General features: G+C 44.0%; 1 protein-coding gene across 1 annotated transcript in view; it reads right to left on the reverse strand.

Annotated features, from left to right (window-relative positions):
- Window positions 1-19277, reverse strand: part of DDX10 (DEAD-box helicase 10) — a 339094-nt gene that overhangs the window by 39139 nt on the left and 280678 nt on the right. The window contains exon 17 of the mRNA XM_068266912.1: window positions 10626-10762. Within this exon, the coding sequence (XP_068123013.1) occupies window positions 10626-10762 (137 nt within the window). The remainder of the gene's footprint in view (window positions 1-10625; window positions 10763-19277) is intronic.

Genomic DNA, 19277 nt, shown 5'->3' on the forward strand with positions numbered 1-19277 from the left:
ATACAATTAAGAAGTACGTTTCTTCCAGAGAAAAATGAGCCATAAATTACTTCTCTCCTATGTTGTTGTCAGTTACAGTAGGTAGTAGAAATCTGACAGAACCGACAGGTTTTTGACTCGTCCATCACCTCATGGGGGGTTCACGGGGATTTCTTTATTTTCAAAATGCACTTAGTGAATGGCAGTTGCTCCGTCCAACTGCCAAAAAAAGTGTACAGTGAGCAGGGAGGCTGGCCAGCATCTTTGTATAAATCTTTTTCAGGGAATGTCTTTATAAAGAATAAATGCCATGCTGAGAATCCCCTATGGAGAGATGGACTAGCCCAAAACCTGTCGGTAATGTCAGATTTCTACTACCTACCTTAAATGCCAGCAACATAGGAGAGAAGTAATGTATGGCTCATTTTACTCAGGAAGAAATGTACTTCTTATTTGTATGTGTTTTAAATTTCAAGATTTTCTTGACAGTTCCTCTTAATGCACTTTATTATTATTGTTATTATTTTCTATTTAGATAGCACTGACATCCTCCATATCACTTTTACGGACTATATAGTTTAGTCACTAAATGTCGGAGCTCAGGGGAGCTCACAAATCTAATCCTCATCATTGTCCTCCAGTGCATCTGTAAAGTATTACCATCACTTTTTCTGCATTTTATGTTACAGCCTTATTTCAAAATTAATTGAATTCAATTTTTTTTTTCACAGAATTCTACACACAACACCCCATAATGACGAGGTGAAAAAAGTTTGAGGTTTTGGCAAATTTATAAAAAACAACTGAGCAATTGCATATTCACAGTCTGGGCTCTGGCAGGCAAGGTTGCATTTAAACTTTTTTCGGCCATAGGACACGTATGTTGGAGGCCCCATGTGCAGCAGTGCCCCTCCCATTCCATGTACAGCCCCCTCTTCCATGTATACCATCTACAGTATGTACTGCAGCCCCTCTCTTTCATGTAGAATTCCCGTGGGCATCAGCTTCAGTTTTCATGTGTTGCTCCCCATTTGCAATCTTCTCTTTCATATTTAGTAACCCCTATTTCATTTCCAGGTGCCCCTTGGGCTTCAGCTGCCCAAGGCCCAGGCCTTTGTGGCCTTTCCAGAAACCCAGCCCCTGAAGCCACTCCTTCGATATCTTGACTGTGTACTTAGGGTCGTTGTCATGCTGAAAGATGGACCGTCACTGCAGTCTGAATTGAAGAGCATTATGGAGCAGGCTTTCTTCCAGGATGTCTGTGTACATTGCTGAATTCATCTTTCCTTTCATCCTGGCTAGTCTCCAAGTTCCTGCCGCTGAAAAACAGCCCCACAGAATGATGCTGCCACCACCATGCTTCACTGTAGGGATGGTATTGGCCTGGTGATGAGCAGTGCCTAGATTCCTCCAAACGTGACATCTGGCATTCACGCCCAAGTGTTTAAAGGGACTCCGAGCTCATCTTAAAAATGAAAATTGTACTCACCCGGGGCTTTCTCCAGCCCAGTGCTGGTCGGGAGGTCCCACGACGGCGTCCTGGCTCCTCTCCTAGTCCCTGCTCCGGAATGGCTGACCGGCGGCAGCCCGGGCGACACTCGGGCGAGTGTCGGGCTTCTTCTTCCGCGTATGACGCGGCTGACGTCACACGCCGGCCGCCTCGCGGCATCACGGCGGCCGGCGTAAAAGTACTGCGCATGCGCGATTAAAGAGAGCATGCGCCGTACTGCCACGCCGGCCGCCGTGATGACGCGAGGCGGCCGGCGTGTGACGTCAGCCGCGTCATATGCGGAAGAAGACGCCCGACACTCGCCTGAGTGTCGTCCGGGCTGCCATTCCGGAGCAGGGACTAGGAGAGGAGCCAGGACGCCGTCGTGGGACCTCCCGACCAGCACTGGGCTGGAGAAAGCCCTGGGTGAGTAAAATTTTCATTTTTAAGATGAGCTCGGAGTCCCTTTAATCTGTGTCTCATCAGACCAGAGAATTTTGTTTCACGTGGTCTCAGAGTCCTGCAGGTGCCTTTTGGCAAACTCCATGCATGCTGCAATGTGCCTTATTCTAAGGAGTGGATCCCGTCTGGCCACTCTACCATACAGGCCTAATTGGTGGATTGCAGCAGAGATGGTTGCCCTTCTAGAAGGTTCTCCTTTCTCTACAGAGGACTTCTGGAGCTCTGACAGAGTGACCATTGGGTTCTTGGTCACCTCCCCGACTAAGACCCTTCTCCCCGATTGCTCAGTTTAGATGGCTGGCCAGCTCTGGGAAGAGCCCTGGTGGTTTTTAACTTCTTCCACTTACAGACGATGGAGGCCACTGTGCTCATTGGGACCTCTAGAGCAGCAGAAAAGTTTCTGTAACCTTCCCCAGATTTGTGCCTTGAGACAATCCTGTCTCAGAGGTCTACAGACAATTTTGACTTCATGCTTGGTTTGAACTGTGGGACCTTATATAGACAGGTGTGTATATTTCCAAATCATGTCCAATCAACTGAATTTACGTCAATTAAGCTGCAGGAACATCTCAAGGATGGTCATTGGAAACAGGATGCACCTGAGCTTAATTTAGAGTTTTATGGCAAAGGCTGTGAATAAATATGTACATGTGCTTTCTTAATTTTTTTATCTTTATTAAATGTGCCAAAACATGTGAGGTTTTTTTTTCACATCGTCATTACGGGGTGTTCTGTGTAGAATTCTGAGGAAAAAATTTAATCCATTTTGGAATAAAGATGTAACATAAAATGTGGAAAAGCACTTTCTGGGTGCACTGTACTACCTCCAAAATGCTGCCTTAAGTTGTTTTGTAAGGGCTTGAGTACACTTATGCACTTTTGTACATTTTTCAGCAATGGGCCTGTAACATTGATGTGTGGCTGAAAAATTCCCAGAATCACACAAGCCTGTTCAGGTCCTAACACTGCTCAAATGTGGCACGGAGAGAATGTCACAAACAACTGTATGTAAAAGTAAAGCGACAGGCCTATTAACCCCTTTGTTAACTCCTGAAATACCTATACTTGTTTATACACTTCTAGTATTCAAAAGGGTTTTATTGAAAAGTATAAACATCATAGCAAAGTCGTATAAAAGTGCACGACATACATTTCTTGACATCAGAACCATTGATACAAATATACAAAAATAAAAAAAGCAATCAAGAATAGGTTCTATCATGTTAAACCAGGTTTATACACTTTTAATGACTGATGCCTGTAGCGATCAGATGCGATAACTAGGGTAACAGTTTGGGGTCCCAATGCTCTACAGATGCTTTACTCTGCTGTTACCTAGGGATACATCTGCACAGCACTGGGCCCCCGAACTTGCCAACCTAACATATGCATCCGATCGCTACAGGCGCGCAAGGCTGGGGATAATGGTTACCCGCATGCCCAGTTTGTAATAAAATATGTCATATGTGGTATCATCTTAACTGGGAAGGGCCAAAATATATATTTTTATGTGTTTTATAACTAGGAGGTATGGTAATCACAAAGTCCGGCACCATCCATAAATATATGCTCTTTTAATGATCAAAGTTGCATTACAGCGGTAAAAGCAACGTTTCAGGGCAACCGCCCCTTTATCAAGCTATGCTGTCGATATTCAAACACACAATGCATTCGCTTCTCTATTTATACCCCAACCCAGCAGTAAACAGCCAATCACCTTAAATAACATTTATCTCTGACCTATCACAGAATCCCACTCCAAGTGGACCTGATGGGGAACAATTTACCTGGCACTGCTATAGGGGAATTCGAACGTCAGCACCACCCCCCTCACCTACCTCACCAGTGGAGGCGGAGGCAGACCCATCCCTTCTGTGCTAGGTCATAGCGGCAGTCACTCCCAGCAGGCCGCCGCTACAGCGGACCTGATGGGGAACTGATCCGCATGACGCAGCGAGCGGGGCTAAGCCCCGCCCCCTGCGTCTCCCCAGCAACCACAGACGCGAGCGGCGGGAACCGCCGCTGCGCTCTGTGAGATGTAAACATAGAGATGCGTGCGCATCAACCTCCACTGGGGGAATACTTCCTCATACAACGCCATAAATACACAAACATCTTAGCCCACAGAGTACAATGTTGACATTACGAGGGAGAGAGACAGGGGCGAGGTATAGGACTGCCCACAATAAGTTTTTTACAAAGCAAGAAACTGGGCTATATTATGGAACCTCCACACTATATGACACATATCAGATAACATCCCAGGGCTGCACTGTACATGCACTACCTAGATGGACACCAAGTATACTCAATAATAATAATGGGCTAAGATGTTTGTGTATTTATGGCGTTGTATGAGGAAGTATTCCCCCAGTGGAGGTTGATGCGCACGCATCTCTATGTTTACATCTCACAGAGCGCAGCGGCGGTTCCCGCCGCTCGCGTCTGTGGTTGCTGGGGAGACGCAGGGGGCGGGGCTTAGCCCCGCTCGCTGCGTCATGCGGATCAGTTCCCCATCAGGTCCGCTGTAGCGGCGGCCTGCTGGGAGTGACTGCCGCTATGACCTAGCACAGAAGGGATGGGTCTGCCTCCGCCTCCACTGGTGAGGTAGGTGAGGGGGGTGGTGCTGACGTTCGAATTCCCCTATAGCAGTGCCAGGTAAATTGTTCCCCATCAGGTCCACTTGGAGTGGGATTCTGTGATAGGTCAGAGATAAATGTTATTTAAGGTGATTGGCTGTTTACTGCTGGGTTGGGGTATAAATAGAGAAGCGAATGCATTGTGTGTTTGAATATCGACAGCATAGCTTGATAAAGGGGCGGTTGCCCTGAAACGTTGCTTTTACCGCTGTAATGCAACTTTGATCATTAAAAGAGCATATATTTATGGATGGTGCCGGACTTTGTGATTACCATACCTTTATTGACCTGGAGTGCAGCCGGGATTCCGTGGCACATCCGATCGTTATAGGAGGAGTGCTCCGCTATCTACAATTTACATAACTAGGAGGTATGAAATATGAAAAAAATTGCATTTTCTGCATTTACGCCTAATCTTTCCCTATAAAATGACCAGGAAATAAAACCGTTTTTGGAAAAAGAATAGTACCCAGAGATTGTACTGAAAAAATAAAATAGATATCGCTAAGATTGTAAAAGTAATTAAAAAGTTACTGCTGTATCAAAAGCTCACAGCGCAAGTGTCAAAACCGTCAGGAACCTTAAAGGACAACTGTAATGAGGGGTATATGGAGGCTGCCATATTTATTTGCTTTTAAGCAATACCAGTTGCCTGGCTATCCTGTTGTCTCTAATACTTTCAGCCACAGACCCTGAACAAGCATGAAGTAGAGCAGGTGCTGCATGCTTGTTTCTGGTGTAAGGCCTGGGGGCCACTAGCAGTGCTTTTCTAAGTGCTTGAAAAGTGCGTGATTTGAAAAACTCTTGCTCAAAGAAAAACAATATGGCAGCCTCTTGCTTCGGTTGACCTTTAAAGTCACAGGTTTGTTTTAGGCTGTGTTCAATATGAAAGAGAAAGATCACTTTTAATAACATAAAATGGCAGACAGGCTTGTGCATCACTGGTCTAGGTTTATGGCACTTTATTGACAGTGGAGTTTACTTTTTGAGGATTCTAAAGCAGCTTTGTGCAGAGAATGGCAGGATTATAACGGTAGAATAGACTGTTCTCTGATATCTACGGGTATTATTAGCTCTAGATAACCACAAACTCAAGATGTTTCTACAGAAACCTATTACACTAAGCTGCTGATCTGAGCGCAGATTTCACAAGACCAGCTGCAAGAGAAATTTTGTTTTTAGAACATTTTTAAAGATTGGAAACCCAAATATAGCAGAGATCAAAGTCTAAGGAGATACAACAATGAGTTTTTGAATACATTCATTCAAAAAATGAGATATGATGTACAACTTACAATATACCGCTAACCGTCAAGTTAGAACAAAGAAGGGTGAGTCAGAAAAGGATTAAATTGAAATGGGGCTCTAGGCAAGACAGCATTTTTTGCACTCTCCAGTGCATAGACTCTCTCCAGTGCATAGACTCTCTCCGGGCCCTAGACCCTCTCCGGGCCCTAGACCCTCTCCGGGCCCTAGACCCTCTCCAGGCCCTAGACCCTCTCCAGGCCCTAGACCCTCTCCAGGCCCTAGACCCTCTCCAGGCCCTAGACCCTCTCCAGGCCCTAGACCCTCTCCAGGCCCTAGACCCTCTCCAGGCCCTAGACTAGGCATGGGCAAACTTGTCCCTTCAGCTGTTGAGGAACTACAAGTCCCACGATGCATTGCAGGAGTCTGACGGCCACAGTCATGACTCATAAAAGCAAATGCATTGTGGGATTTGTAGTTCCTTAACAGCTGGAGGGCCAAGTTTGCCCATGCCTGCCCTAGACTCTCTCCAGGCCCTAGACCAGTGATCTGCAAACTTTGCTCTCCAGCTGTTTAAGAGACTCTGTACTGAAAAAAAACATCCCCTGGGGGGCACTTACCTCGGGAGGGGGAATCCTCAGGGTCCCAATGAGGCTTCCCCCATCCCTGTAGCCGCATGAAATCCAGCCCTGGCTCCCCCGAAGTGTCCCACAATCCTGACTCGACAAGCCTGACAAGGCTTCATATATATAGCTTCCCTGGCTCCAGCGGGGGAGCTGTTGCGGCTTTCAGCAGGGAGATAGGCAGAAATAACCGATCTCTGTCGTGTCCACTCTACTACGTAGGCGCAGGAGTCTTGTTCCTGCGCAGTAGAGCAGATCGGCAGCGATCAGCTATTTCCACCTATCTCCGAGTGGAGAGACGATACTGCGCCAGCGCTGGAGCCGGGAAGGTAAATATTTACATCCCTGCTGTTCGGACAGCGAGACCGCCATGGGAGGACAGGGGAAGCCTCTATAGGATCCGAAGGCTTCCCCCACCCGAGGTGAGTACACCCCAGGGGAACTTTTTTTACTTACAGGTTTTCTTTAAGGAACTACAAGTCCCACAATGCATTGCAGGAGTCTGACAACCACAGTCATGATTATTAAAGGCAAATGCATTGTGGAACTTGTAGTTCCTTAACAGCTGGAGTGCCAAGTTTTCAGATCACTGCTCTAGACAGCTTCCTGTAGCCTAGTGGATGATCCGGCTTTGGAAAAAGTACATACCGACACTATTAGTCTGCTCCAAATTATTATACAACAAATAGGACAATTAAAGTGGCCCTGAACTCTTGTTCAGGACCAAGGAAAACGTAGAGAAATGCCCGTGTCACATGACAGAGATGGCAGATAAGCTCAGTTGAAAGCACAGGAGGTTAACAATATGTCTGCTTCCTTGAATCAGGAAGTAGAAACTGTGCAGATTTATTTTAGGATTTGTATCAGCTGTAACAAAGTAATGTTTTTCTGTTTAAAGGTTATTATGCTGTACCTTTTAGAGCAGAGAGGATATTCTGAGTTCAGGTCCGCTTAAAAGGCCAACTCCACAAAAACTCCAGGAAAAGTTAAAGGTCAACTCCACTTCAGAGGCCTATGGAGGAAACGCATCTGCTTCCAAACAGTCCACAGTGGACCACCGGAGTGGGCGCTGCATTGACTGCTCTGGTTGGCTGCTGGAGATTGAGCTCAGGTATGAACCGAGCCAAATACCAACACTGCTGCTGCCTGTAGAGCGCGCCCTAGTGGCTGCAGCTCTGGCGCTTTGAGCCCCCCAGGATAAAATCGCAACATAAACGTTCTGTGTCTGTGTGAAAATAAAGGTCTGTGTGGAGAGGACCTTTAAGGTGGCCATACATCTCTTGATTTGGCGACCAACTGACCATCCAATTTGATAATGATTATTTAATTGGATGAAAATCAGTGCTGCCTAGAGCATGCATAATCGATAATGTAACGGCCGGACGTACTGCAGGATGTCGGGCCGTTGTGGTTGCTCAGGTGCCCAGCGGTAACTGGAGCGATATTGGGAGGAGCAACGAATGTAACGAAACACCCCCTACCCCATAGATAAACGTGCCCCCGTGTGTGCATTTATACATTACCTGTGGCGACTGTCACATATCACACGCGCCATGTGCTATACGTCGGTGGCATGTATAGCAATAACGGAGGAGCGTTGAGCGGGACTCCGAGAACGGGCACCGCGTGGTAGTCGACATACGACAGGTAATGTATAAATGCACAAATGGCACATTTATACAGTAGGGGGCAGCAGCGAGGCGGCAGATGCAGCGGACTCCGACGATTCCTGAGAGATTTCATGCTGAAATTGATCGGCAATTGTCCTGTAGTGTGTGGACAGGCAACAGATCTCTCTCTAATAAGATTCAATTAGAGAGAGATTTGTCTCTTGGTCGAATCTGTCATCATCAACCACTTCAGGATGAGATCAATTTTCACATAGCGCTCCTCCCATTTATTTGCCAATAACTTTATTACTACTTATCACACCTAAATGATCTATATTGTTTTTTTTTCAGGACAAATTAGGCTTTTAGTGAGTAATATTTTTGTTTAGTAATTACCTTATTATCTATGCATTTTAAAGGGAAAATAAGGGGAAAAAAATTGAAAAAACACACTTTCTCCATTTACATCCATTATTGCTTTACAATAAACAGAGCTAACTATAAGTTAAACACACAAATTTTAAAATTGTATTTGGTTATCCATCCTGGTTATTCCACATTTAGATTAGGTTTCTAATACAATGTACGGTGACAATATTGTATTTGGAAATAAAGGTGTCTTTTTTCTGCTTTCACGTTGTACACTATCGATGATTACAAAACCTTATTTGCAAAAACAACAGTAATATACCCTCATGGCATACATATTTAAAAATAGTTATTCTCTTTTATATTCTCTCTTTGTTTTCGCTTCACAAGTCTTGGTTTTGGTACAGAATATACAAAATTTGTATTGCTTTTGATTGAGTTTGTTACTAAAACGAATACACAAGACATAGCCCTTAACCCTAAAATCTATTTTACTACTTATCACGGTTAAAATGTTGCCCCATATGTCTTGTGTAGCTATACTAATACTTTCCCAAGTTTGATTATAATTTTGAAAATCATTTTTTATGTTGAATCGAGTTTGTCTCTACCCATTTCTCATGTGATGTGGATCCAAGCTTTAAAACGCACCAAAATGTATTCTACAACTCGTTCCGAATAAAATGATATCACTCCATTTAGTAACAAACCGTTGGTGCACTCCCCACAATTACACTGGACGTGTATGCTCATCCAGTTAAGCTGAAGTGGTTAAGGATCATGCAATAATAAAGCAAGTAACCCTCTTAATTTGTACCTCACTGGGGAGTTCACCTTGTGGTATTGACAATGAAAGCGAAACCATAAACACCCAGACAGTAATCATGAATATTGCTGTACACATACATTTCTACCGGCACTAAATAGTGCAGGTTACGCTATTAGCACGACTCACCATACTTAACTAGTGTGATCGTTGCTAAGGTAATGTGTGCTACTAATGGTAACACCTGTTAGTAACATGTTACCATAGCAATGGTTGTGCTAGTAGAGTACCGTGGGATGCTCGAATAGCGTAATTTGTGGTACACAGTGCCAGCAGTAATGACTGTGCACAGCAATATTACCATACTTTCCTGCATCAGGCCCAATGTCATATAAGTTTAGGTGTAATCTCTGCTTTGTTGGGTGGTGATGAGGAGTATCTCATCAGTATGGCAGTGCCAGCCTTTGTTGGGTGGTGATGAGGAGTATCTCATCAGTATGGCAGTACCAGCCTTTGTTGGGTGCCGATGAGGAGTATGTCATCAGTATGGCAGTACCAGTCTTTGTTGGATGCTGATGAGGAGTATCTCATCAGTATGGCAGTACCAGCCTTTGTTGGGTGCTGATGAGGAGTATGTCATCAGTATGGCAGTACCAGTCTTTGTTGGGTGGTGATGAGGAGTATCTCATCAGTATGGCAGTACCAGCCTTTGTTGGGTGATGATGAGGAGTATCTCATCAGTATGGCAGTACCAGCCTTTGTTGGGTGCAGATGAGAAGTATCTCATCAGTATGGCAGTACCAGCCTTTGTTGGGTGCCGATGAGGAGTATGTCATCAGTATGGCAGTACCAGTCTTTGTTGGGTGGTGATGAGGAGTATCTCATCAGTATGGCAGTACCAGCCTTTGTTGGGTGATGATGAGGAGTATCTCATCAGTATGGCAGTACCAGCCTTTGTTGGGTGCAGATGAGAAGTATCTCATCAGTATGGCAGTACCAGCCTTTGTTGGGTGCTGATGAGGAGTATCTCATCAGTATGGCAGTACCAGCCTTTGTTGGGTGATGATGAGGAGTATCTCATCAGTATGGCAGTACCAGCCTTTGTTGGGTGCAGATGAGAAGTATCTCATCAGTATGGCAGTACCAGCCTTTGTTGGGTGCTGATGAGGAGTATCTCATCAGTATGGCAGTACCAGCCTTTGTTGGATGCTGATGATTAGTATCTCATCAATATGGCAGTGCCAGCCTTTGTTGGATGCTGATGAGTATCTCATCAATATGGCAGTACCAGCCTTTGTTGGATGCTGATGAGGAGTATCTCATAAATATGGCAGTACCAGCCTTTGTTGGATGCTGATGAGTATCTCATCAGTATGGCAGTACCAGCCAGTACCAGTTTAAAGGCCATTTCTGGCATAATGCCTGTATTGGTTAAACACCCACCTGCTGCTCTCATCCGCTGCTTGTTCATCTCCTTCCTCCAATCCTTTGTACTTGTCTGGATCAGGGAGAGCGCTCAGGTCCAGTCCGTCCTCACTGCCTTCTTGGTCAAGGTAAGCCACCGTCTCATCTTCCCCTTCCTGGAAAGACAGAATGTCGAGCATTGATTAAGGACAACATTTGGAATTTATATCCTTTACTAAAGCTAGTCATACTCTTATAGATTTCAGCCCCAGTGTTCTCCCCAGGCTCTTTTACCTGGGTGCTCCACCCGGCTAATTTTTGTGAGCACCCGGCTGTAATCGGGGTGCCTCCTCACCATCTTCCTACGCTGTAAGTAGAGCTGCACAGAGAAGCACCGACCCTACAATTCCCCGTTGTGCCCCACCCGACTACTTTTTCATGCCACCCAGCTGGAAAAAATGCCTGGGGAGAACACTGCACCCAATCCAAAATGACCAATTCCTTTCTGAAAATAATCGATTCAGAAGGAATCGATTCCTACCATACACTGCACACCAATTTCTAATAGATTCCAGCAGGGAATCTATTGAAAATCGATTGAAATGCAGAGTCGCACTGTTTGATGCAGTGTAAAGCCATCGATCTGCTAACGCTCTTGCCCTGCCCCGACTGATTTAAATTTTCCATCCTGTCCGATCAATACTTTCCATCAATGTTTAGTCAAAACACAAATTAACCAAGGATTGAACTTTATTCTAATCATACCCCCCTCTATCCATGAGAAAGCTTTAGCTTTTCTCGAATAGATCATCAGTGGGGTCTGTGTGGATGATTATTGTGGTAAAACCCCTCCCACAGTGTGGTGTGATGTCATGATCAGGATGCTGACAGTTTCTGTTCTGTGAGTCCTATTGCATTGTGGAAAATAACTTATTTTCCAACTGCCAAGCAATCACGATCTCTGTACATGCATATGTATATCTATAAAAAAAAAAACCTTTAGCCCATCACATTGTTAGTGGGTGTGGTTATGGATAATGGCAGTTGGTGCTGTATTTTTTTTTTTTTCTTGTCTGCCAGTATTAGGCCTCATGCACACTACATGCGATTCCGATTTTTTTATACGTCCGATTTTTGATTCCCATTAAAAAACATAGCAGCATGCAGTACATTTTTTTTTAATCCGAATCAAAAATCGGATCAGATAAAAAAAAAAAAAATCGGAATCACATGTAGTGTGCAAGAGGCCTCTCAAAGCGGAATGAAACCCAGCATTTGTTCTTTGCTCTAATGGATTATTTACAGCATTTTATATACAACCACCATTTTTTTTTTACTAGAACACCATTCAAAGATGGTGGAAGATATAGCCTGTTCCAAGAACCAGCTAATCCTATTAAGAATTCTATTATTTTATGCTAGGAAAAATATAGTCTTGAAATGAAAATTACCATCTCCCCCCCTCTCTGAAAGACTGGAAAAGACTAATCAATCAAGCCCTACCGCTGTTTAAGCTCACGTATCAAGTGAGAAACCAATTTACTAAATTTGACAAAGTTTGGAGTAGATGGGTTAATGTTAACGTTGATTCCATAATTGCCAATCTGGACATTAATATTTCCGTATAAGACTACCAGTGACTTAGCTAGAACCGTTAAAATTTTACAGATTGAATGCATATTTTTTGTGTCGGATTTAACCCAAGAATTTTGAACTCTGTTAACATTCCGCTTGTCTCAAAAACGATTGTACGATTGTAATACTGTATATTTACTATATCCTTATTGGTCACCTACCGGACAGATTGTGTATTTTTTTTTCTTTATGTTATTTTTACTTACGGTATATGAAAAATTCAAATAAAAATTCTCTTTAAAAAAAAAAAAAAGAACAGCTTTCAAAGGGTTACACACTGGATGCATTTCAGAATGAAATCTATTGAAAATAAATTCAAAATTGATCTAAATGCATTACTGGACCATTAGATCCAATGCAACTCTATGGGCCAGCAGCAGATCGACCTAGATTTTCCATCCTGTCAGATAGATCAAATCGATCGAAATCGATCAAAATTGGCCTTAATCGGCCAATCAATTGGCAATCGGTTTCCTATTAATCAGAGACTGAAATCGAACAGTATATGGGCCCCTGAACAGTCACAGAAAAGTAAATAATTGCGCAAAAAAAAAAAAGTTATGGGCTCGTTCAGATAATATGTGTATAATGTGCGACACGCAAGAATGGTAGAAGGGCATAGACAGCCCTTTTACCATTCCCATCGTATGCGCTGCGCAGCAGTATGATGCACTATCGCACTGCTGCATGCATTTTTCTGGAAAAGCAGCGCAGATCCATTCACTGTAGTGAATGGGATCTACAGTGCACCGCATAGTAGCGGAGATGACGTGCGATCGTATGCGTTGCGTTTCGATCACACAGCCATCTGCACTACATGATGTGAACGAGGCCTAAAACAGAAAAAATGCTGAATAGTGGAAAACCAATATAAAAAAAAATGACAAGTTACAAAGGTGAGCTGCGCTCTGAGGTGCAATATGCATATTAAGCGTCATCTCATTTCTTCCTTTGACATCAAGCTGTAAACCGATTGCCTGACCAGTCACGGAAACTAGCTGACATAATGTGACAATATACGGCGTTTACAGTTAGCATTTTACTGCCTTCATGGGTCACCAAGCCGATCCCCTTCATGCAGTAACAGCAGAGTCTCAGTCAAGCTTGGAAGAGAATTATACAGCCGCAGTCAGTTCTCTGACCCTGAAACACGCTGAGTTATGTCAGCCGCTGCAGACACGGGGAAGGCTTCCTGCAATGGCGGGAATGTGGTCTGATATATCCTCACACAGCCCTGCGCACCCTTCACAGTCCGCCAGACGGTTACTGTGTACATACTTGTGTGATCGGTCATGTGAGTGAGCACCTCACACACAGAGGAAACTGTAAGGGCTTGTTTCCACTGTTGCGATGCGATTCGCCGGCATTCCGACGCTTGTAAAAACGCATGCGGATGCGTTTCTGCATGCGTTTTTACCCGCGATTTCGCGTGCGATTTCGCATGGCAGGGTGCCATGCGAAATTAACCATGACACTGCCAGGGCAAAATAAAATTGAAAAAGGTGCGAAATCGCACGCGAAATCGCGGGTAAAAACGCATGTAACAAACGCATGCGTTTTTACTATTAAATACATTAGCGGCGATTCGCACGGATTCCCGACGCAGGCGAAATCGTTGCCTCTTTTGTGCGTTTTTTCTCCGCAACAAAAAACGCACAACGCCACCGCAGGAGTGGAAACAGCCCCATCCACTCACATTACATGTGCGAATCCGCATGCGTTGGACGCATGCGGATTCGCGATAGTGGGAACGAGCCCTAAAACCACACAGAATATAAGGTTTACAGAAGAACTGCAGTAAAAAAAAAAAAAAAATGAAATGAATAAAATCACTTTTTAAATTTTTTTTTTTTTTTACACAATATTTATAGATTGTTTGCCCATTTTAAAGCGGATTTACATTATGACATTTATCACTGGTGGTGACATCTTTAGTTCTGCTAGGTGATCTGTGCAGAATGTTCGGTACTGGGAGTTCTATGCACAGAGGGAGGTATTGCTTGCTTGGCAGTTGAAAAAAGCCATCATTCCCCACAATGCAACAAGGTTCACAGGCAGCAAACTGTCCGGACCATGGTCATGACATCACACTGTGGAAGGGTTTCACCACAATATCAGCCATGCAGACACCCCCCCCCCTCCCCCCCCCCCCCCCCCCAAATGATCTATTTGAGAAAAGGTAAAGATTTCTCATGGGAAAGGGGGCAGCAGCTACTGGTTGGGATGAAGTTCAATTCTTGATATGGCTTCTCTAAGTGTAAAAGGGCCCTAAGTTTCCTTTTAATATTTAGAATACTGTTAGCCCATCACATATGCCGGATGCCTCCAGCCCAGTGTTGTTACTTCTTCAGCTTTGTGGTATCCATACATGGTAACATTTTTTCATTTTTTTCCGATTAGATAATTTCGTTTGATAATTCCATTAGATCGAATATAAAGATTTTTCCAACAGGTCTGATCAGATTTCTATTGAAAAAACGGGATAATCGTTTGTTTGAAAAGTTTATTTTCGATTTAATCGTTTTGGTCGAATAAACTGGAAAATCGAATGTTTTTATTGTACGGTGTATGGGCACTATTGGTTCAGCCCATAGGTCCTCTCAGACATTAACCAATCAGCACTGAACTACAGCAGGTCAATCTAAGTAATAGCTGTCTTGTGCTGTACTCGTCTGTCTAGACAGTTTGATGAAAGTCGGGCAGAAATGTCAGCTTTTACTGTAGTATAGGTTTTGTCTTTTTTTCCTGAAGGATTTTGCTGAGCAGTAACAGGTGCCTGTTGGGGACTGTTTTCTCTGCTCTTCTTCCAGTGAGTGAATACCTGAGAAGGACAGGCTTGATCCCTCACAGATCAGCCCCATCTTTCCCTCGCTGGGGTCAAAGCTGTCCGCTCATAGCTTGCAATGTGATCTCTATGCAAACTCTTGTAGGCGAGAGCTTCCGCTGAGCTCTCCTCTATACAGCTAACCGCCGATCTCGCGGGAGATCAAACCTGTGCAGGGATGTTCTGTTCCCGGCCGCCTTTATATACTTCAGCAGTGCCTCCCTTCTGTTCTATCTTATTTATATTATATGCAGTTCAGTGAGAGGTGGAAAAACAGTAACTTGTATTTAAAATATAAAAGGCACAAATATTAAAGTGGACCTGAACGCTTGCACAGGACAAAAGGAAAACACAGAGAAATGCACCCTGTATGTATTTAGAGAGTTTAACCTTTCTAATTACCCCCCATCTGCGACAACTCACAACTGTAATTTGATCTCTCAAATGTGTCAGCTGGCTGCCTCAGCAGAGCAGCTACTTTGTAAACACAGAAAGTTAACCCCATGTCTGCTTCCATGAACACAGGAAGTAGACACACTGCAGATGTATTGCAGGATTTGTATCAGCTGTAACAAAGGAATGTTTTTCCTTAAAGCTCTTACACTGTTGCTTATCTTTTAGAGCAAAGAGGAAGATCTAAATTAAGGTCCGCTTTAAAAAGTGTAAAACAATTTTTTTAAAGGACAACTAAAGTGAACGTTTTAAAAATGTAAAATACATGCATTAGCTGTAGTTGGAAAAGGCTGTTATTTCCCACAATGCAACGGGGTCATGACATCACATAGTGGGAGGGTTTCAATCACAGTATTACCTATACAGTCCCCCCGATGATCTTGGAAAAAAGGTAAGGATTTCTTACAGGAAAGGGGGTATCAGCTACTGACTGGAATTAAAGAGACTCCGTAACAAAAATTGCATCCTGTTTTTTATCATCCTACAAGTTCCAAAAGCTATTCTAATGTGTTCTGGCTTACTGCAACACTTTCTGCTATCACAGCCTCTGTAATAAATCAATGTATCTTTCCCCTGTCAGACTTGTCGGCCAGTGTCTGGAAGGCTGCCAAGTTCTTCAGTGTTGTGGTTCTGCTATGAACTCCCCCTTTCAGGCCCCTCTCTGCACACTGCCTGTGTGATATTTAGATTAGTGCAGCTTCTCTCTGCTCTCGTATCTTTTACAAGCTGGATAAAGTGTCCTCTGAGCTGGCTGGGCTTTCACATACTGAGGAAATTCAGACAAAGGCAAAGCTGTTTGCTGGAAGAAACGAGCAGCCTGAAACTTCAGTGCATGAGAGCAGAAGGGGGAAAGAAACACACAAATGATCTCTTGAGATTCAAAAGGAAGGCTGTATACAGCCTGCTTGTGTATGGATGTATTTTGTATGTGTGGACATACTGTACATCAACCTACTTCCTGTTTTGGTGGCCATTTTGTTTGTTTATTAACAAACTTTTAAAAACTGTTTTTAACCACTTTTAATGCGGCGGGGAGCGGCGAAATTGTGACAGAGGGTAATAGATGTCCCCTAACGCACTGGTATGTTTACTTTTGTGCGATTTTAACAATACAGATTCTCTTTAAGTTCATTCCTGGGTTACAGGTCCTCTTTAAGGGCGCATTTCCACTTGAGCGGAAAGCACCGCGAATCCGCAGAGTTTCCCCGCAGGCGGATAGTACGGGGAAACTCTGCCATAGGGTGCAATGGTAACGCCGGCCGAATAGCTACCGCTAGCGATTCGGCCGGCTTTTCCATCCGAATCGGCGCGGGAGGCTGCGGATCCCATAGCCGTGCGTGGCACAGCTGATGGGATTCGTGTGCTTTCCCCGCAGACCCGGAAGAGCCGCCTCGCGTCTCACAGACGCGCGCCGCTCTAGTGGAATCGCGCCCTAAGGTTCCTCAGTGCAGGAAATGGAGAACCTGAGTTTTCAGCTAATATTGACAGGGTTTATTAAAAATTGTGTGCTAATAGACAGAAAAAATGTGTAGCCCTCCTTCGCCTGGGTCATAGCAGATTGCAGGGGGGGATTGCTTAGTTGTGTTTACTGGCATTTACTTGCAGAATGATTTTTCTTGAAGTCAGTACAACCTGGATTGGTGCGTGTATGTTATCAGGACAGTGGAGTCGGAGTCGAAGTAAATTTGGGTACCCGGAATCGGAGTTGGAGTCGATGGTTTCATAAACTGAGAAGTCTGAGTCGGGGTCGGATGATTTGTGTACAAAATCCACAGCCCTGGTAAGTATTAGACTAACGAGTCAGGAGTCAAGGAGTCGGAGCCATTTTGGGTACCCGGAGTTGGTGGTTTCATAAACTGAGGAGTCGGAAGATTCTTGTACAGACTCCACAGCCCTGGTTATTATGATAACAAGGAAAGACTGCAACTCACTAGAGGAGCAATAAAATCCACATTTTTTTTGAAGCATCCAAACAGTACAGATAAGGAAATGGCCACACGTTTCAGAAATCCATCCTTATTCATAGCAGGAGTACATGACATAATGGGCTTGATTCACTAAATCTAACGCAAGTCCACACACCGTGGGTTATTTTAGCGCATGCATTCTACATGTGGTCCTGTCAGCGTAGATTGCTCTCTTAAGTTACCGTGATGCTTGTAACTGCTGCGCGATGTGCTTGTAGTGCGACCTGCGGTACTCCACTAGCGCGGCCGCTACTAACCTTGTAGTAGCCGCACTAGTGGAGTACCACGGTGCACGCACGAAAATAACCCGCACTGTGAGTGCGCACATTAGATTTAGTGAATCAAGCTCATAGTGCGCAAAGTCCACCATTATTTTTGCAGGCCTGGCTGAGTGATCTTGAGTTCCCCTTAAAGAGAATCTGTATTGTTAAAATCGCACAAAAGTAAACATACCAGTGCGTTAGGGGACATCTCCTATTACCCTCTGTCACAATTTCGCCGCTCCTCGCCGCATTAAAAGTGGTTAAAAACAATTTTAAAAAGTTTGTTTATAAACAAACAAAATGGCCACCAAAACAGGAAGTAGGTTGATGTACAGTATGTCCACACATAGAAAATACATCCATACACAAGCAGGCTGTATACAGCCTTCCTTTTGAATCTCAAGAGATCATTTGTGTGTTTCTTTCCCCCTGCAGCTATCTTCCACTGAAGTGTCAGGCTGTTTCTTCCTGCAGAGTGCAGACAGCTGTGCCTGTATGTAATTCCTCAGTATGTGAAAGCCCAGCCAGCTCAGAGGAGGATTTATCCAGCTTGTAAAAGATGAGAGAAGAGAGAAGCTGCCCTACTCTAAATAATACACAGGCAGTGTGCAGAGAGGGGCCTGGAGGGGGGAGATGCATCACAGAACCACAACACTGAAGAACTTGGCAGCCTTCCAGACACAGGCTGACAAGTCTGACAAGAGAGAGATAAGTTGATTTATTACAGAGATGGTGATAGTAGAACGTGCTGCAGTAAGCCAGAACACATTAGAATAGCTTTTGGAAGTTGTAGGATGATAAAAAACAGGATGCAATTTTTGTTACGGAGTCTCTTTAAAGCGGTATAAAACTCTAAAATATTCGATGGAAACATGTTTTCCTACTTTTTATATGCCATATGATTATCATATTTGCTTTTGTGCAGAAGTATTATTCTTTTAGAAATTACAAGTTCCCAAAGTACACTTTTTTTGCTCTGAGAGCTGCAATTGCATTTTATTCGTAACTGGTTTATTCATCTTGCAATGTACGCAGAAATGCTTTCTGCGTGTCTGTCTGTGTTTAGGAGAGTCTGCAGTCAGAGAATGTGTCACATTCCTCACTTGATACAATTAAGTAAACACAAGATAATGTTATCTCCAGTTCAGATGGCTTTCCCTACAGGGAGCTTGTAAGTCCTGTGTTTAACTAGTTGAATACTGTTCTGGTTAAAAAATAACGGTGGTAGTATATAATATGGTGTAAATATTTTTTTAGAGCAAAGTAGAAATGCTGGGTTTCATTCCGCTTTAAGTTTTCACAAAGCGTCAGCTTCTACCGGACAGACAGCTGCCTATCCCCAAACACAACTCTGTTGCTCTCAGTCTAATATACTAACCTGCAGACTAACACAGGCAGACAGAAGCAATTACCGGTGTGATCCCTGCAAATCTCTGCCAGTATACAGAACTGATGCAGGGCCAGAGGCAGCTTACTGCGCTGATATTTTTATCTAGCAGAAAAGACTGAAAATCCATAACAAACAAGAATGGAGGAGACGCCCCACAGA

This window comes from Hyperolius riggenbachi, chromosome 2 (assembly GCF_040937935.1).
Source record: "Hyperolius riggenbachi isolate aHypRig1 chromosome 2, aHypRig1.pri, whole genome shotgun sequence".
In the NCBI taxonomy this organism is placed as follows: domain Eukaryota; kingdom Metazoa; phylum Chordata; class Amphibia; order Anura; family Hyperoliidae; genus Hyperolius; species Hyperolius riggenbachi.